We start from the raw sequence: 16,917 nt of genomic DNA on the forward strand, positions 1-16,917 counted from the left end.
TGTGATCTTAAATAGGCCTGGATTAAACACTTTATGATCTGGCACATCTGTTCACACTACAGTGTTTAGGATGCATTCCTGTTAGATTTGACATTATTGCGTGGCTGTTCCTGCCAAACTTCACAATAGTACAAATCTTTATTTTAAAACTGGACCACATCTTAAGCAAATATGACATCAGACCGTAGAATATATATATTTTTAAAGAAACCTGTAAGAAAAAGGTGTGTCTCAGACAAGAATTTAGACCTTGTTTTTGGCCGCAAGAGAGACAATTATGGTCACATAATTAAGCTTTCTAAGGATGTCCCTACATTGCTTTATGTTATCAAGTGTTGCACATAAGTGAAGGAATAAACTGACTTTCAAACTGTATTTAAGCTCTGGGGAACTTTTTATTATTTTTTTTAAAAAAAAACCCACATAGTTAAACTCAAATAATGTGGTTTGTGTTGATAGATGTCATCGTGCTGAAGAAAAGAACTGTTATAAGCACAAGCGAATAATTGTAATATGAGCTCTTGATTTGTCATTCTAGGTTTTTTTCCCCCCACCCTGTCAATTTATTATTCTTTTGAAGATTCTTCGTTGTCAAGCCGCCAAAGTGGAGAGTGCGATTGCAGAAGGGGGTGCTTCTCGTTTCAGGTAGGTGTTATCCATATTCCCCAAAATATATCATGACAGACTATTGTGAAATAACTCAAAAGCAAAATGTCTGGCAATATATATGTTCAACTGGCTCTGAGAATGTTAAGTTAGTTTCATATGCTAAGGGACAGATTAATTGTATCACTTTTAACTTCTGTTTGTGAAGGATGTATAGCTAAACTTTCAAATAAAATATACAAAAAAATTGTGTAGCTAGGCCTGTGCTAGAGAGAGTACTTTTGAAAAGCCTTGAATAAGGATATTTTCTTCTCTGAAACAGTGCTTCTTCAGGCGGAGGAGGTAGTAGGGGTGCACCTCAGCACTATCCCAAGACTGCCAGCAACAGGTATGTATGTCCTATTGCCATGTCGGTGTTAAGAACATATATAGCCATAAATAAAGAGTCTGCATACATACATAACAGCAATTATTGATCTCAAACCTGTAGACTTCTCCAAGACACCATGTGATTAGACTGTTGTCATCTGTAACAAAGCTAACACTGACAAATCTTATTCCAGTTTTGTATACTAGAGACACATTTTTCTTTTTAGTTAAACTGGCTAACAGTAGGCAATTACTAACAGATTTCATTTCACTGAAATGAAGTCAAGGGGGTGTGCAGAGGAGTTGGTGGGGACACTAAAGAACACCCAATCTTACAAAAGAAGTATGTGGGTCTCCATAATGTCCCCATAGGCTATGGGAGCATCTATTGCACAACTACTTGCAGGTTCATAACCTAAATCTAAGGTGACATTCAAAGCTTATGCTGCTTATGACAACATTTGAGCAAAATCTTCTTTTCTCAGTTTACTTCCTTTATTTATATTTTTCAATAAATATAGCGAGTTCCTGGGGAAAACCCCAGGGCAAAACGCTCAGAAATGGATTCCTTCACGAAGCACTAGACGAGATGACGACTCCGCAAATGACAAAGAACGACATGATGCAATCTTCAGGAAAGTAAGAGGGTGAGTTGGTCTGTTATTTTTAAGGTTAATATTGATTGGCAAAGTGGAGTACTAAAAATTACCTTCTCTTCTCCCCCTCCTCCTCCTATTATCTTATCAATCTGTAGTATAAGTACTTTTATACCAATAGTTTTCAACCTGTGGTCTTCAGACCCCAAGAGGTCTACAGACTACATCCAAGATTTCCAAAGGGGTCAACACCTCCATTAAAAGTTTGGGGGTGGGGGTTGTTTTTGGGGTCCAAAAATGAAAGGTTGAAACCACTGTCTTGTATGTTTAAAATTGAAATACATGGTTCCTAATGGAAGGGTTAGAAGGAGGGGCAAATACATGTGCATAAGCTTACAAGAGAGTATTCCTGAATCTGGTCAGAGATTCCTTGGTGGAGCCAGAGCAGTAGAAAATCTGAATTGTCAGCCTGCATCATGTAAAAAACTTGTAAGGGGTGGTGGGGTTAAGATTGCTATATTCTGTTTGCTGCTGAGAGTGCATTTCTCATGTGCCCTAAAAAGCCGCCTCTAGTTAACAAACACTTACCTAAAGTGATAACTGGAAGAAAACCAGGACAACTCAAATCTTAACCCCAACTCACATAAATTAAACTGTATGGGCTGTGTGAACATTTTACAAACATAACTGATTCCTCTAACTTTTTTCTTCTTCTAGCATACTAAATAAACTTACTCCTGAAAAGTTTGACAAGCTATGCCTTGAGCTCCTCAATGTGGGTGTAGAGTCTAAGCTCATCCTAAAAGGGATCATACTGCTGGTAAGTCGGGTGTATTTTAAGTACATATGAATTTAGTATTTAATAAGAATATCTAAGTGATTGTACTATAAAACTAAGAGTATTTGCGTAAAGGATGAATAATCTTGGTTAAAGTCTATCAGGAACAATTCTGATATAAAATAGAGCCAAATAGATGAAGGAAAATTGCCCAAAACTTAATTTTATTACACATCGGGGATTACAACTGGAAGAGAAGCAGCAGCTTAAATAACAACCAATTTAACTTTTATTCATATATTAAAACAACCTTTCCTGGTAAAGATTTCTACAGTAGTACAGGATGTGAAGGCTTTTTCATCTGAAGCAGGCTTTTACTAGCCACAAATGCTTCTGATATTTCTGTAGGTGGTCTTGGGACTCTGTTAAACTTTGAGTGCCAAGTGATAGTGTAGCTTTTTTGAAACATTGCTACTATAGTAGTTATACTGTGAAAAACAAGAGTTGTACTGTACTACCCATCATTGTGCTTTATGTAAATTAGTTAAATATAGTCAAGTGAACTAAAGTGGGGCTGGCAGGGACTTTGAGAGATAATCTAGTCCACAGACACATACACCATGCTGTGATTTCTTCTTCTCCTCTCTTCCCCCCCCCCCCCGCCCCCCCCGGTGCTGAGGAAGAACCAAATACACTCGTTGTCATGAAATAAAAGATGTGTGAGCTCAGGCACAATTACTGTCTTAAATCCCATAGCAATGTTGTACGGCTCTAATAGATTCTGAGATGGTTGGAGGAGAGGGAGGAAGGTATTTTTTAACATTGGAATACCAGTTTATTGAAGATTACACAAGACACTAGAGTTCTCTAAGGCTATAAGAGGTTAGGAAATACTAGGAGTCCATCTGGAGCAATAGTCACACACAAAGAGTGACTCTTGTAATTTTATGATTGGGTACTTTGCCCCAAATAAGTTTTTTTTTTAAAATGCCCTCTGTTAGAATATGTCCACTAGGACACTAACAGGATTAAGTAGTGAATATCTTAAAGTTCTAATTAAAGTTACTTTACTAGAAACATACTATTTTCTTTAGATCGTAGACAAAGCCCTTGAAGAGCCGAAGTATAGCTCCCTGTATGCTCAACTATGTCTGCGGCTGGCAGAAGATGCACCCAACTTTGATGGCCCATCAGCAGAGTGTCATCCAGGACAGAAGCAAAGCACAGTGAGTGTCTTATTCCTCTCTCTCACTGAAAATCTAAACTTTTTGCTTGTGTGGATAACTGCATTGGTCTGAAACCTAATTATATCTCGTTTGTAGACATTCAGACGCCTCCTAATTTCTAAACTTCAAGATGAATTTGAAAACCGCACCAGAAATGTTGATAGTAAGATTAAAACTATTCTATATTAAATCTAGACTTTATATCTTATGTATATTTGTACAGTATTGTTGACCAACATCTCTTATGTCCAGTCTATGATAAGCGTGATGGCCCCCTCCTCCCGGAGGAGGAGGAACAGAGAGCTATTGCCAAGATCAAGATGCTGGGGAACATCAAATTCATTGGAGAACTTGGCAAGCTTGATCTTATTCATGAATCTATCCTTCATAAGTGCATCAAAACAGTAAGTGTCAGGATTTCCTAAATTTGGTGTGTACCACCTCAGTGAAATAGTTCTTTACAGCTAACATTCAAGTGCAAAATAGTCAATACTGCTTTAAGAGATGTATGTGGTTTTTTTGTGTTTTTTTAGGGTGTGTATGTAGGAAAAATTGAATAGTTAATGACAGTGCAAAATACCATTTATTTATTTAAGGGGCAACTTTCAGTGCAGTACATAGCTTTTATTAAGAGTTCTATAAGAATTCTCCAAGATTAAGTTTTAATTTGGTCCAGGTATTTTGCAGGATAAGGCTCTATATATAGAGAGAGTGGGGAGAGCATTCTGTATTTTGAATTAACCTCATAACTGTCTGCAAAAAGATCCCCCTCTTAATGGAAATAATCCCTCCTTTAGCTTTTGGAAAAGAAGAAGAGAGTCCAACTCAAGGATATGGGGGAGGATTTGGAATGCCTCTGTCAGATAATGAGGACAGTGGGACCTAGACTAGACCATGCAAAAGCCAAGGTATGTCTTTCTTTCAAACTGAAGTACTAACTTTTTTTTTTAATGGCTCTCTGCGCAAAAAAAGGGGGGGGGGCAGAAATAAGTTGCTTTTTCACAATTTTAACTCTAGAAAGTTGAGGAATTATGTACGTAAATACTAATTTTTATCCCGGAAATGCTGTAGAATTATATTCTGAGCACAAGGAACTAGTTACATGTTTATTTTGTGGCCTATAACTTTCCTACCCCTGGTCTCTTAAGGTTGACCTGTCTTGTCTTCGTAGTTATTTTTAGTAGCTGGTCACTGTCAGAATGTTTACAAAGCTAAATAGTATTGACTGATATTTCTGACCTTTGCCTCAGTGACTTGGGCAGAAGATAATCTAGGGATTCAGCTACAGTCCAGTCCAAACCATTCCTTTAAGGAAATGGGAAACAAGGGGAGGACAACAGCCTGTTTCTCTTTACTATTTTTAGAGAATTTGAACACTGCCACATTTTAAATGTAATTTGTAATACTGATACTGAAAAGAGAGACTGAGGGGGAAACCACAACTTTAAGCAACTAAGTTAAACTTGGCTTCCTTCTCCTCTTAGTCCTTAATGGATCAGTACTTTGCCCGTATGCGCTCCTTGATGTTAAGTAAGGAATTGCCAGCAAGGATTCGTTTCCTGCTGCAGGTAAGAGTGCTGGTCGTGTTTCTTGCCCTCTTTGTCTCTTCTCTTCCCCCCCCCCCCCTTTTTTTTTTTTTTTTTTGGTCCATTAAGTTTTTGCTTTTTTCCTTTAGGATACTGTGGAGTTGAGAGAACACAACTGGGTTCCTCGCAAAGCTTTTCTTGACAATGGACCAAAGACTATCAATCAAATCCGTCAAGATGCAGTAAAAGTAAGTACTTCCATGTACATTTGCACCAAATGTAATGATCTATTATTGGTCATCTGTGGCATGTTTGCATGAAGGGGTTGGTCAAACTCCTGGACTCCGACTAAAATCTTAATTCTAGAATCTGAATAGACTGGTAATACATGTTCTGGGCTTGCAGACCTATCAATATGAATTGACTAAGATTCTAAATTTGTCTTTGAAGGATCTGGGAGTCTTTATTCCTGCTCCTATGGCTCAAGGGATGAGAAGCGACTTCTTTCTGGAGGGACCGTTTATGCCACCCAGGATGAAACTTGACAGGGACCCACTTGGAGGGCTTGCTGATATGTTTGGACAAATGCCAGGTAAACTGAAATCCTAAAGCTGCTGTGGCAGCAGCAGCATTCTCTTGAATGTCAGGTGTGTACATGACTGTCTGCGTTCTCATTCACCTTCCTATGTACAGGTAGCGGAATTGGTACTGGTCCAGGAGTTATTCAGGATAGATTTTCACCAACCATGGGACGTCATCGTTCAAATCAACTTTTCAATGGCCATGGGGGACACCTCATGCCTCCTGCTCAATCCCAGTTTGGAGATCTAGGGAAATCTTTTTTGAAAAATCAGGTAAGGAAGACTTTTGGTGATTAGGTATATCTGAAACCTTAGTTTTGGAATCTCTTTAGATTGAGACAGATGTGCAGGCTTCCAGATGGATGATGGTCATCTGTGTTGTATAAGATTCTTACAGCTGGTAGGAAAATAAGCATTTCTTGCACACTGCAGTCATTTCTTCCCCAACCATCCCCCTACCCCTCCAGAAAAAGGGGGGGGAAAAAGAGAGGAGAGAGACTGATGCAAGGGAGACTTCTTTCTTTATTGCCAGGGAAGGTACACATTTTATGACTGAGTCAGAAGTGTGTAATGTGTCAATTTATTTCTTTTAAATCCATGGCCCTGGATAGGGATAGAATACACTACTTTATTTTCCTCTTTCTTCCTTCCCTGGCAAATATTTTCTAGTTCCTTTTGGTACTACTACCATATTTTGTGCACCCCCGTCATCTGCACTTCTTTCTGTCTGTCTCTTTCTCTCTCTCTCGGAAATAGGGGCAAAGCCAGCTCTACCATAACCAGAATCAGGGACTGTTATCCCAGCAACAAGGACAGTCGAAGGATATGCCACCTCGGTTTTCTAAGAAAGGACAGCTTAATGCAGATGAGGTATATACCTACATTACTTGCAGCATTCTTAATATATTGCCCAATGATTATAGCAAGACGCGTTATTACGAGGACTAATGCTGGACCTCTGCTTCTTATCTCCTCCTCTTTTCTTCTTTGTCCCTTCTCCACTTTCACTTTAACCCTCATTATCCTTGGGTGTCCAGCGTCCTATGAGCAAGATTATGAGATATGAGGGCAATTTCTCAGGATTTTTCTTTCCTAAAGCAAGGTCAATACCTCTGGCCTTTCATATAAAGGAGCTCTTCATCTGGTCTTAATATAGGTGTTTAGGTTTTTGGGTGTTTTAAGGTCTGCTTTGGGGAGTGGTTGGCCATGATAAAATAATATTTACGTCAATTTTAAAACTGATATGCATGTACAGTAATGCAAAGTTTACTCTGCATTTGACACAGTCACCGAGATGTCCGCTTGAATATTTTTCCTTTAAATCTTGGCTTATCTAATAACCATGCATCTGTTTCCAAAGCAAATCACTTTGGGTCTATTTTGCAGTCATCAAAATACCAACCCAAGGCTAAAACAAGCAATATTGTGTTTTGATATTGATTAAGCCAAGACTTAAATATACAGGCACCTTATATTAACACACCTTGTTTCAAATTGGAAATTTTATCCTTGGTTCATCCTGTTGTTCTTGGGCGTTGAAGTACACACGTGGCCTAATCCTGATTAGTTTTACCAGTGTAAATTCTGAAATAATCCCATTGAATACACTAATGTAAAACTGGCATGAGATCAAGATCAGGTTACAAAAATAAATTTGTCCTGAGTCACTACACTACATTAGCGGGGCTTGTGAGATACTCTGATTATTTAGTGACTTGCCAGGGAACTTCAGCAATTTGATGGGCTAGGATTTGTCTTCTTACAGATTAGCCTGAGACCTGCTCAATCTTTTCTAATGAATAAGAACCAAGTGCCAAAGCTTCAGCCCCAAATAACTATGATTCCTCCCAGTGCACAACCACCACGCACTCAGACACCACCTTTGGGACAGGTAAATATCCTAATTTGATAACTGACTATTGTTTAGCTCTGTATAAATATGTATGCAATTTAAGCGCTGACAACTAAAGTAGCTCTTGCACATGCATCAAGATAAATAACAATCGTATATAAAAAACAATATTGGAAAGAATACAGGGTTTTCTTCTGGCTGTAGTTTCAGTAAAAGATTTGAATAAATGTAACCAAATATTGAATTTCTGAAACTACCCTAACTTTATCACTTATTTTCAAGCCTCCTCAGCTTGGTCTCAAAACAAATCCACCACTTATTCAAGAGAAGCCTGCAAAGATCAGTAAAAAGCCGCCACCTTCTAAGGAAGAATTGCTTAAACTCACTGTAAGTTAATGTTTTACTCTGTTCCAAACGGGACACAGCTACTGCAAGAAATCAGTGGAGCTCAGATTCATTTCTATTTCAGGAAGCTGTTGTGACTGACTATCTGAACAATGGAAATGCAAATGATGCTATAAATGGTGTGAGAGAAATGAGGGCTCCAAAGCCCTTCCTACCTGAGATGTTGAGCAAAGTAATCATTCAATCCCTAGACCGATCAGATGAAGATAAAGAGAAAGCAAGTGCTTTGATCAGCTTACTCAAACAGGAAGGAATAGCCACTAGTGACAACTTCATGCAGGTACTCCATGTTGTAGCTCTGGAGTTCTTTTTGAGTTAAAGGTTCTCTTTTTGATGCTTAGCTTCAAAAAGGTAGTCCGCTTAAAAACTGTAAGTTATTTGAATGCGAACTTTGCAAGTCCCTGTCCCAATTGTTGTGGCTTTACAACTACATTCCTATTTCAAATGTGACAGACAGTCTCAGTGGATACTGTGTCGAGATCCACACATGAAAATGGTGGAACTGACTAGATTAAAATTGTATCAAGTAAGGAATTGGGAAAACACTCTCCTTTTCTCCCCCTCCTCCATTCCCCCCCCCCCCCAATATCCTGTAGTACAAGGGTTCTCAAACTGGGGGTCATAATTCTTCAGGTTGCAAGGTAGCTTGCAGTCCCCATGCAACCATCAGCTCTGTGGGACAGACAGCTCCCAGCCCCCATTAATTTGTCTCCTCTTCCCCACCCCCAAAATGTATAAGGAGGGGTCGCACTCAGAGGCTTATGTGAAAGGAGTCACAATACAAAAAGTTTAAAACAAAAAAACAGCACTGCTATAGTAAATACAGGTACTACTCCAAATAATAGACACACTTTTCACTGGATGTGTAGGTCGTGTCTTTTAGAAAGAATAGTGCTTGCGTGTAAGGTTCTTTCATCTTGTAGTTCCCTAGACTAATCATGTTGCTGACAACTCTAATATTCTTCCCTCTTTCTTAGGCATTCCTGAATGTATTGGACCAGTGTCCCAAACTGGAGGTAGACATCCCTTTGGTGAAATCCTACTTAGCACAGTTTGCAGCCCGTGCTATTATTTCAGAACTGGTGAGCATTTCAGAACTGGCTCAACCACTAGAGAGTGGCACCCATTTCCCCCTCTTCTTGCTTTGCCTTCAGCAGTTAGCTAAGTTACAAGACCGAGAATGGCTAACTGAACTCTTCCAACAAAGCAAAGTCAACATGCAGAAGATGTTGCCAGGTAAGCGATCAAAATACTTCCTGTGACATGACATTAATCATTTTATCTTTCAACTTCTATAAAGTGCACTAGGGTGGAAAATGCTGTGAAACATTCTTGCGGAGGCGGATGTCAGTTAATAAATAACTTTGTCATATAGCAGAATTTCTTAAATTAATCAGGTTTTTTCTACCCCGCTGACTTATTTGCTATAGTATCCATGATATTCAAGTTGTCTATATGGATGCTGAGATGAGGATGTTTGCGTGCCATTGCATTCTTAATTGGAGATTTATTTGGGGCTAGTAGTGCCATCAAGATAGCCTGAACAGGGACCTTCCTCAGGTAGACCTTTTTTGCCATGCCTTCCAACTTAAAGTGCCAGTTTTCTCAGAGCACAGTGTGTGGAAGATACACAGTTGAGACTCTTGGGAGATGTCTTCTGGCACAGTGGTCCCTGGGGTCTCTTACATGTCTTCCCTCCAATTTCACTGATCCATAAAGCCCTTCTTAAACTGAAATGAGAGAGAGCCATGATTGCTTTCATAACCGCAGTGTGGCCAAGACTGGTGTGGTTCCTGACCCATCTGGGCTGTCTCTACCTTCTCCTGACCTAGTAGTTGGGCTCCATAACCTGCCCTAGTTTATCATCCCTGCTTCTCAGGCCTAGAGCAGTAATGTCCTCCTGAAATTCAGTTGGTTCTTTTTGTAGGTAGATATCAGGGGAGAATCGATAGAAGATACATAAAGTTGAGTGTACCAGATCTGGAAGTACTTCTACTCTTTTTAAATAGCAGGAAATCTATCTTCAGCGTTTTGTTCTAATCCTGAAATTGATGGGCTTGTTCCAGCTGCCACTCAGAAAAAACCCTTATCTTTGCATATCCTGCAGCAAGATTCCATAAGGGCTTTTTTAATTGGTTCCCTCCAGTGTAGGACCACAACTTACCCTGGAACTTCAGCTTAATACTTAACACAGTAAGAGGATCTCCCTTCAAACACAGGGCAACCTGCTTACTACTACGTCTGTCCTTCAGCTCTTCGTTCCTTGTGGCAGTTGCCTAAGCCAGAAGGAATGGGGAACTGGAAGCCTTCATGGCTGACCCACCATATGCTGTGATTTTTCTGGACAAAGTTACATTACAGGCCTATCACACACCTCTTCCGTAAAGCATCACTGGACTGGACATCAGTCAGGACATTCAGCTGTCTTTTCTAGACAAGTGGAACTTGGATAAGGTTCAGAGACTAGTCTTCATACATAAGATATAAAATGAGCCCTGGCTTTCTGTCCTTTTCAAAGTAAGTCCTCCAAAGGGCTTTCCCTGAACTCTGCCCTTTGGAGGGGGTCATTCAATCTCCTCTCAGACTGAAGTGGATATGGTGGTGCATTTTGCCCTCTGGGATGAACCTCCTCGAGTCATTGCTTAGTCCATGAGGGTTCATCTGATTCCATTGCCTTCCTTAAGAAGGTGCCCACCAAGGACACTTGCAAGTCAGCCACCTGATCCTCCCTTAATACATCTTCATAGCATCATGCCTTCAGAGTGGACACAGCCTTTGAAGCTGTTCTACACTGTACAGGATCCACCTCCTAAGCACCTCCCTCCTCCACATTAAGGAACTGCTTGGGACTTTTATGTGGTACACTCATAGGGACAATAACTCTAGTAAGTTACTTAACTTAGATGCATAGATTTTCAGGCCAGAAGGGACCATGGTGATCCTGTAATCCAGGGATTCTCAGACTTTTGAGTTGGTGACCCCTTTCACACAGTAAAACTGAGTGCAAATCTCCCCTCCCCCCCATTAAAAACACCTTTGTTTATATTATATTTAACACTATTATAAATGCTGGAGGCAAAGTACGGTTTGAAGATGGAGGCTAACAGCTTGTGACTCTTCTCTCTCTCTCTCTCTCTCTCTCTCTCAGTTTAACCTAACAACCTCCCGGTTCAGAACCCTTGCGCTAATCTGACTTGCACATTACAGGCCACAGAACCTTGACCACCCACTCCTTTTAATAGGCCCATAACATCTAGCTGTGTTAAAGTCCTCAAATCATGATTTTAAAGACTTTGAAGTTGCAGAGAATCTACCATTTACACTAGTTTAAACCTACTCATAGTAATTGACATTCGTCCTGATGTCTTGGCCCTATATGTTGTGGGGTTTTTTTGTGTTTGGGCCACTATCTCCTTTCCCATTTGCTTTGGTGTCTTAACTATGCTGTGAGGTTCTGAAGGAACTGGAGTGTCATAGTCTGCTCCTCCCTCTGTGCCCTCATACCAGAGCACAAGGAGGCATACAGTGCAGGTGCAGACCCATAGGCACTATTAGAAAAATCTCCAAGTCTGCATGGGCACATGTACATCGTTACCTGGAGCACCCATCGTAGCAAAACATTGTGAACTCTAGTTACTGTACAATTGTAAGTAACTTCTCCTCCTCAGCTAAGCTGGTTTGGTTCACTGTTTGCCTTCAAAAGTTGTCTGTTGAGAATTTTCATTCAATTTTTCTTAGAAATTGATCAGAATAAGGATCGTATGCTGGAGATCTTAGAAGGGAAAGGGCTGAGTTTCTTGTTCCCACTTCTAAAACTGGAGAAGGAGCTGTTGAAGCAAATAAAGTTGGATCCATCTCCTCAAGCCATCTATAAATGGATTAAAGACAACATTTCACCCAAACTTCATGTAGATAAGGGATTTGTGAATATTTTGATGACCAGGTGAGATGATACGTTTGCTTTGAATTAATCATACTTTTTAGTAGATCAAACATGTTAAAAATGGACTTGTGCTCACTAATGGTTTATGCAGTATCCACGTAGCTGGAATAAAGTGTACCCTGCAGAAGGAGGATATAGAGACAAGATCCTGCACAAGGAGGGGGTTCATGATGACTTGTTTTCAATGCTATTTAAAGCATTACGACCTTAACCAAGTCCAAGGAAACAGATTAGGATTCCTTGCATCTGAAGATGAACAGACCCACAAATAACTTACCTATCTCATAGAACTGAAAGGTCATTGAGCCCAGCCCCCTGTCTTCTCTAGCAGGACCAAGTATTGATTTTTGCCCCAAATCCCTAAGTGGCCCCCTCAAGGATTGAACTCTCAATCCTGGGTTGAGCAGGCCAATGCTCAAACCAATGAGCTTTCCCTCCCCCAATGAGTACTTTCCCAAATAGGACCTTGTTGGTCTTGGGTTTAACGTGGGGAGTTTTAAGCAGTTGAAAGTAGAAAAAATTGATAGTGAATTTAACCAACTGATTTAAAAAAAAAAAAGGCACTTTTAATACAGCTACTTTCACATTGTCAAAGTAATTCATTAGTCTTAGATCAGGGGTTGGCAACCTTTCAGAAGTGGTGTGCCGAGTCTTCATTTATTCACTCTAATTTAAGGCTTCGCGTGCCAGTAATACATTTTTACGTTTTAGAAGGTCTCTTTCTATAAGTCTATAATACATAACTAAACTATTCTATGTCAACTAAATAAGGTTTTTAAAATGTCTAGGAAACTTCATTTAAAATTACGTTAAAATGCAGAGCCCCCTGGCCAGGACCCAGGCAGTGTGAGTGCCACTGAAAATCAGCCCATGTGCTTCTTTTGGCACGTGTGCCATAGGTTGCCTACCCCTGTCTCAGGTATAACTTCAAAATGTTTTCATACAACTTTTATTTCCAGTTTCTTGCAGTATATTTCAAGTGAAGTGAGCCCGCCTAATGACGAACCAGATTCTTCATCTGCTCCTTCTAAGGAGCAGTTAGAACAGGAAAAACAACTGCTTCTTTCCTTCAAGCCAGTAATGCAGAAGTTTCTTCATGACCATGTTGATCTACAAGTGAGTGCTCTGTATGCACTTCAGGTGCACTGCTACAACAACAACTTTCCAAAAGGTATGAGTAATGTATTTATATATTTCTCTCAAATACAGTAGCAAATTGGCAAAGTATTAATCCAGTACCATCCATGCTGTGAAGTGTTTAGTAACCTCTATGTGAAAGGGCACTCTATAATAATAGTAGCCTCGGCTACATTTATAATTAGGATGTGCTTAAAGTTTACCACCTGGGTGCAACCGTATACTTAACCTAATGAAACTTCATTGAACGTGCAATTGTCAGCCTTGCATAGAGCTTTCTATAGCCGGGGAAACTGCTTCTGAGGAACGCAGTGTGCCTAATATTGAATTGGTTTACCTGGTGGTTTTTTTGTTTTGTTTTTTTATAGGCATGTTACTGCGCTTTTTTGTTCATTTCTACGACATGGAAATTATTGAAGAGGAAGCCTTTTTGGCATGGAAAGAGGATATTACTCAAGAGTTTCCAGGGAAGGGCAAAGCTTTATTCCAGGTAACAGTGTGTATAATGGAGCAGAAATTATTTAAAAAAAAAAAAATTCCGTACAGATTTGCCTACTTCCATTGTGCTGATGCGTTCAGGGAAGCCTATTGTAAAAATATTAAGTACTTAGCTTAATTTAGAAATGCTCTTACGTGGCATTTATTTGGGCTGGGGAAGGGAATATGAGGCAGGATAAAGGAGCACTCCACCTTCTCCCCCCCCGGCCCCCCCCCAAAAATAAAGGGGCAAAGGTCTGTGATGACATGTATGCTACCCAAAATACTTGCTTTTTATACTAGTATTTTAGGGGAAAGCCGCATGAACGAGATGTAGAAATTTGTATATGCGCACATGGTCTGCTCTTTCTGCTTCTGAAATTGCATTGATATGATTGCAGGTAAACCAGTGGCTAACCTGGCTGGAAACTGCTGAAGAAGAAGAATCTGAAGAAGAAGCTGACTAAAGAACCAGCCAAAGCCTTAAATTTGTGCAAACACTGTTGCTATGATGTAACTGCATTTGACCTAACCACTGCGAAAATTCATTCCGCTGTAATGTTTCACAATATTTAAAGCAGAAGCATGTCAATAGGATGTTCTTCTGCATAAGGTTTTTGTAGTATGTCTTAATCATAGTCTACCATAAAATATTTTAGAGTATCTTTAATGTTTAGATAACAGTGTATTAGCAGCATGCAATAATTACATCATAAGTTCTCAAGCAGAAGCAGTCTATTGCAAGGGTTTTCTTTGCTGCCAGTTATCATAGGCTGTTAAGTTAGAAAACTGAATAGCAACACTGAATACTGTAGAAATGCACTTTGCTCAGTGTAATACTTGAGTCGTTGCAATATTTGATTATCCATTTGGTTGTTACAGAGAATCCTTAACTGTAATCGATGGTTGTTGCCGTAATAGTATATTGCCTGTAATTCTACCTCTAGTAATGGGCTTTATGTGCTAGATTTTAATATCCTTGAGCCTGGGCAAGTGCACAAGTCTTTTTAAAAGAAACATGGTTTACTTGCACAAAAACTGATCAGTTTGGAAAGGTGGTTAAATGCCCTTGGAAGTGGTTTTTGTGGGTGTGAAACATAAAATGGTGAGAAATTGAATTGGTCCCTCTTATTATAGTATTGAAATTAAGTCTACTTAATTTATCAAGACATGTTCATGCCCTGATTTTATATACTTGTATCTATCAATAAACATTGTGATACTTGACTTGTTTCCGAATGTCTCCCAGTAGAAGAACCTTTGACAGTCCAAAGCTAATTGGATTCCTTAAAAACATTTCATCCAAATGTAGTGAAGTTAAAGTATAGAGGTGGTGGTGTACTGGTGAGGTAGAGCTGAGGCCTTTCTAAATGAGGAAAGTTACACTATTAAAAGTTAAATTTGTGTGTTTAAAAAAAGTTGATTTTAAACAGTATCTAAAAGGGAGTTTGAGTGGCTTATGTGGCTATCTAAACATATTCTTAATTGATTTTTGCAGTTTAGTTTTAAATGTCACCCTTACATTATGTCTACTGAGGGGTTAGGGCCAGTTTAATTTAGATTAATGCTTTATTTAATATTAGTGCAATTTCATAATATGTAGACACTGTTAAATGGATTTTTTTTTTCAAAGAGATGCAGGGAAGTGGGGGTGAAGAAATCCTCATCACAGGGCAAGTTTTTTACTAATTCCTGAGATCTGGGTGACTGCATTTTGTAGTGGTGTGGTTCCTTGTACCTTCTTGTGAAGTATCTCATACTGGCTACATATGAGGACTAGATGAACCACTGGCCTAACCCAGCATGGCAATAGTATTATACAAGCAATTTAAAATTTAGGATTTCCTCACTTGAAGGACAAGCTATTGCCTTCTACTAGAATAGAGAAATAGTATTGACAAGCTTGCAAACACTTGTGTAACTTTTTTTAATGAAATGTTGACAAAAGGAGAATTTTACATAAGCACTAAATTGCTACATTTTCTGGTAGATGAGATCTTAAGGAAAGCAAGAATATAACTGTCTACACAAAGTGTTCAAGACTGCTATCTAAATGTCACTCTTACTGAATTATGTAGCTCATCCTATGAATAGGTGTATTTTTAGGTTGGTACTGAGGGTGCAGTTCTCACAAGGGTTAGAAGCATGCTCAGTATATCATTTAAAATGGGGGTGGAGGGTGGCTGGCTTCAAGTAGTGCAACATGGTCTGAAAGCTGGTATTGAAAATAGCTGTTGCCAGAGTGTGTTTAAACATCTTTTTGGGAGAAGTTTCACCATATATAAATCCTTAATTCTCTTTACCTTTGTCTAGCAACTATAGCAACATAATCTAGGTTAGATACAGGGCAAGTGGAGGTGCCCGAACCCAGTGATGTTAGTAGTATGGATAATGAGCAGTACATAGGGATAACTAACATTTTAAACTGTGTAAAACATTTTACTAATGAAGCTTCAACTGTATCCCCTTATTGATGCCTTCTCTAAATATAAAGATACTTGCTCCCCGTCAGAGCAGAAAGCAACATCAACTGTAGTTTTCTCTTCTACTCAGACTATTCAGTTAGCCACAAACTTGAGCTGTTTAATGATATTATTCTATCACTCTGCAGGCTCAAAATGGCATCTATGAAATGTTTTCAACAGTTGCACATCTCATTGTATACATTTCACTAGGGACAAATTGGCAATCTGCTTTACCAATAGGTGTTTTAATGGTGAAAGTGTACTTACATAAAGACACAATCAACTTATGCTTGAGTCAGGTTTATTATGAGCTTGCTGGTCTAAGTAACATCCCTTTCATGCTGGACATAAATTGAAGCAGATACTGTTCACCATATACTGAAGATTTGGGGGAGAGACAGATTGCCATCTAAGTCAGTGGCAGACAGCTTAGAGGCTTAGGCAAACTCATTCAAGATGGTGGCTCAAACATGGGAACAACTAGTTCCTTAGCATTAAAGGAGCATAAAAAACAACCCTTTACGTATCTCCCTCTTTTCACACAAGGAGTTTCTCTGGCTTTTGCAGTAGTAATAGAAGATATACCAATCATTGAATCACTGGAGAACACTTATTTTTAACTGCAGAAATGCATCTTTTTATCTGAACAGTTCCTACAAAAATGGTGGCCTGGGGCAGGAGTGCCTCCTAGAAAATTGCCTAGTTTGAGCTGTCTCTTGGTGTAGCTGACTGGCAGTTTTTAGACCTGCTTCCCAACTTCACAGCATAGGGGGAAAATTCTCTGTCCTGCGCTGCAGTATTGCAGTGAAGGGATTTAAGCATCACATTTCCACTCTTCCCAATTTGGGACATCTAGAATAAGTATGCAAAAGAAGCATCAAAGACAATTACAGTAGCTGGCAGGAGAAGGAGGAGTCACCTGATACACCAGCTGGACCACACGCAAGTAGAGTTTA

The 16,917-nt window shown here is 39.4% G+C and overlaps 1 protein-coding gene and 1 non-coding gene across 2 annotated transcripts in view; both read left to right on the forward strand.

Annotated features, from left to right (window-relative positions):
* The window catches only part of EIF4G2 (eukaryotic translation initiation factor 4 gamma 2), a gene marked incomplete at its 5' end in the record, with an annotated part of 78,905 nt that extends 64,182 nt beyond the window's left edge, over positions 1 to 14,723 (forward strand). The window contains 21 exons of the mRNA XM_039535986.1: positions 539 to 645; positions 929 to 994; positions 1,497 to 1,622; positions 2,289 to 2,391; positions 3,444 to 3,575; positions 3,672 to 3,738; positions 3,828 to 3,979; positions 4,373 to 4,483; positions 5,060 to 5,143; positions 5,251 to 5,349; positions 5,552 to 5,693; positions 5,795 to 5,955; positions 6,439 to 6,552; positions 7,448 to 7,573; positions 7,817 to 7,921; positions 8,004 to 8,219; positions 8,917 to 9,175; positions 11,678 to 11,882; positions 12,842 to 13,053; positions 13,388 to 13,509; positions 13,898 to 14,723. Of these exons, the coding sequence (XP_039391920.1) occupies positions 539 to 645; positions 929 to 994; positions 1,497 to 1,622; positions 2,289 to 2,391; positions 3,444 to 3,575; positions 3,672 to 3,738; positions 3,828 to 3,979; positions 4,373 to 4,483; positions 5,060 to 5,143; positions 5,251 to 5,349; positions 5,552 to 5,693; positions 5,795 to 5,955; positions 6,439 to 6,552; positions 7,448 to 7,573; positions 7,817 to 7,921; positions 8,004 to 8,219; positions 8,917 to 9,175; positions 11,678 to 11,882; positions 12,842 to 13,053; positions 13,388 to 13,509; positions 13,898 to 13,963 (2,775 nt within the window). The remainder of the gene's footprint in view (positions 1 to 538; positions 646 to 928; positions 995 to 1,496; positions 1,623 to 2,288; positions 2,392 to 3,443; positions 3,576 to 3,671; positions 3,739 to 3,827; positions 3,980 to 4,372; positions 4,484 to 5,059; positions 5,144 to 5,250; positions 5,350 to 5,551; positions 5,694 to 5,794; positions 5,956 to 6,438; positions 6,553 to 7,447; positions 7,574 to 7,816; positions 7,922 to 8,003; positions 8,220 to 8,916; positions 9,176 to 11,677; positions 11,883 to 12,841; positions 13,054 to 13,387; positions 13,510 to 13,897) is intronic.
* On the forward strand, positions 6,589 to 6,754 carry LOC120405483. The gene has a single exon (XR_005598598.1). It is a non-coding gene; the product is annotated as a small nucleolar RNA SNORD97 (small nucleolar RNA).
* Positions 14,724 to 16,917: the final 2,194 nt, after the last annotated feature.

The sequence above is a fragment of the Mauremys reevesii genome, linkage group 4 (assembly GCF_016161935.1).
Source record: "Mauremys reevesii isolate NIE-2019 linkage group 4, ASM1616193v1, whole genome shotgun sequence".
Classification (NCBI taxonomy): Eukaryota; Metazoa; Chordata; order Testudines; family Geoemydidae; genus Mauremys; species Mauremys reevesii.